Source organism: Geospiza fortis, unplaced genomic scaffold (genome assembly GCF_000277835.1).
Source record: "Geospiza fortis unplaced genomic scaffold, GeoFor_1.0 scaffold162, whole genome shotgun sequence".
NCBI classification, from domain to species: domain Eukaryota; kingdom Metazoa; phylum Chordata; class Aves; order Passeriformes; family Thraupidae; genus Geospiza; species Geospiza fortis.
The window spans coordinates 3,367,807-3,369,008 of NW_005054316.1; the positions used below are offsets into that span (position 1 = coordinate 3,367,807).

At 56.7% G+C, this 1,202-nt stretch overlaps 1 protein-coding gene across 1 annotated transcript in view; it reads right to left on the reverse strand.

The window, feature by feature from the left end:
* OLIG3 (oligodendrocyte transcription factor 3) overlaps positions 1-775 on the reverse strand; it is a 2,604-nt gene extending 1,829 nt beyond the window's left edge. The window contains exon 1 of the mRNA XM_005420134.2: positions 4-775. Coding sequence (XP_005420191.1) covers positions 4-531 — 528 coding nt within the window. The 5' untranslated portion in view covers positions 532-775. The remainder of the gene's footprint in view (positions 1-3) is intronic.
* Between the last annotated feature and the right edge of the window lie 427 nt (positions 776-1,202).

Genomic DNA, 1,202 nt, shown 5'->3' on the forward strand with positions numbered 1-1,202 from the left:
GGCGGCGTGGGGCGGGTGCCCGGCCGAGTGTCCCACCGTGCCGCAGTGAAAGGCCGAGTGGTGTCCCCCGTAGATTTCCCCAACTAGCCTCTTCATCTCCTCCAGGGAGCTGGTGAGCATCAGGATATAGTTTCTGGCTAGCAGGAGGGTGGCGATTTTGGAGAGTTTTCTCACAGAAGGTCCGTGGGCGTAGGGCATCACCTCCCGCAGCCCGTCCATAGCCAGGTTGAGGTCGTGCATCCTCTTACGCTCCCGGCCATTGATCTTCAGCCGCAGCTGCTGCAGGTCCTGCTCCGAAAGCTGCTTCTTGATTTTGTACTTGCTGCCTTCCCCTCCGGCCTTGGAACCGTTCCTGGTGAGGCCTTCCCCAGACATCTTCTGCACCAGATCGTTCTGAGTGGAGGAGACCGAGTTGAGCCGACTGTCTTGGTGGTGGTGATGGTGGTGGTGGTGGTGATGGTCTCTCAGGTACATCTCATCCATGTCTGGCGAGGAAGCTCTGCTGGAGACAGAGCTGGAGTCAGAATTCATTGTATTCAGGCTTCTGAGCAAGAAACTCTTCCCTGCTCTGGAGGTGGCAGAACGAGACAACTCTCCTTCAAAAAGCAACAAAAACAAAACGAAAAGGAAATAAACGGACGGCAGGGTCTGCCAGAGAAGGGCTGGAAATGCTGGAGGAAGAGGGAAAAAGCCCCTCAGCCCTCTCTCTCTCCAATGTCTCCCCTCTCTCTCTCTCCACCCGGTTACTCAGCCTGTTTACAGGATGGCTAGTTAGTGTATGCTTGGACTAACCTCAGCTTGAAAAAGAGGGGCTTTTATAGAGCTGCAGCAGAGAGCAGAGACAAAAGGAGCCCTCCTATGTATAATGGTCTAGTTAGGATGACGTGCCATTATTCAGGGCGGTGCGCTTTGACTGTCCCATTTAGCAAGGACCCCTATTCATATTCATTGTGGTGCCACCCGGGACACCTCAGCCACGGACCATCAGGAGTCAAGGAGACACAAAACCCCTCTGATTGACACCGCACACTCATCGCTCCGTGTGCGCGCCTTCTCCTCCCCCTGCCTCCTCATTTCCAATATAAAACCTCATCCCGTCTACAGTAGGGAGGCAGGGGGCTGCGAGGGGCTGCGTGCCTACGAGGGGCCGGCCAGCACACCCCGGTGGCGGGCGGCAGCGGGCAGAAACCCCCCCGGGGAGG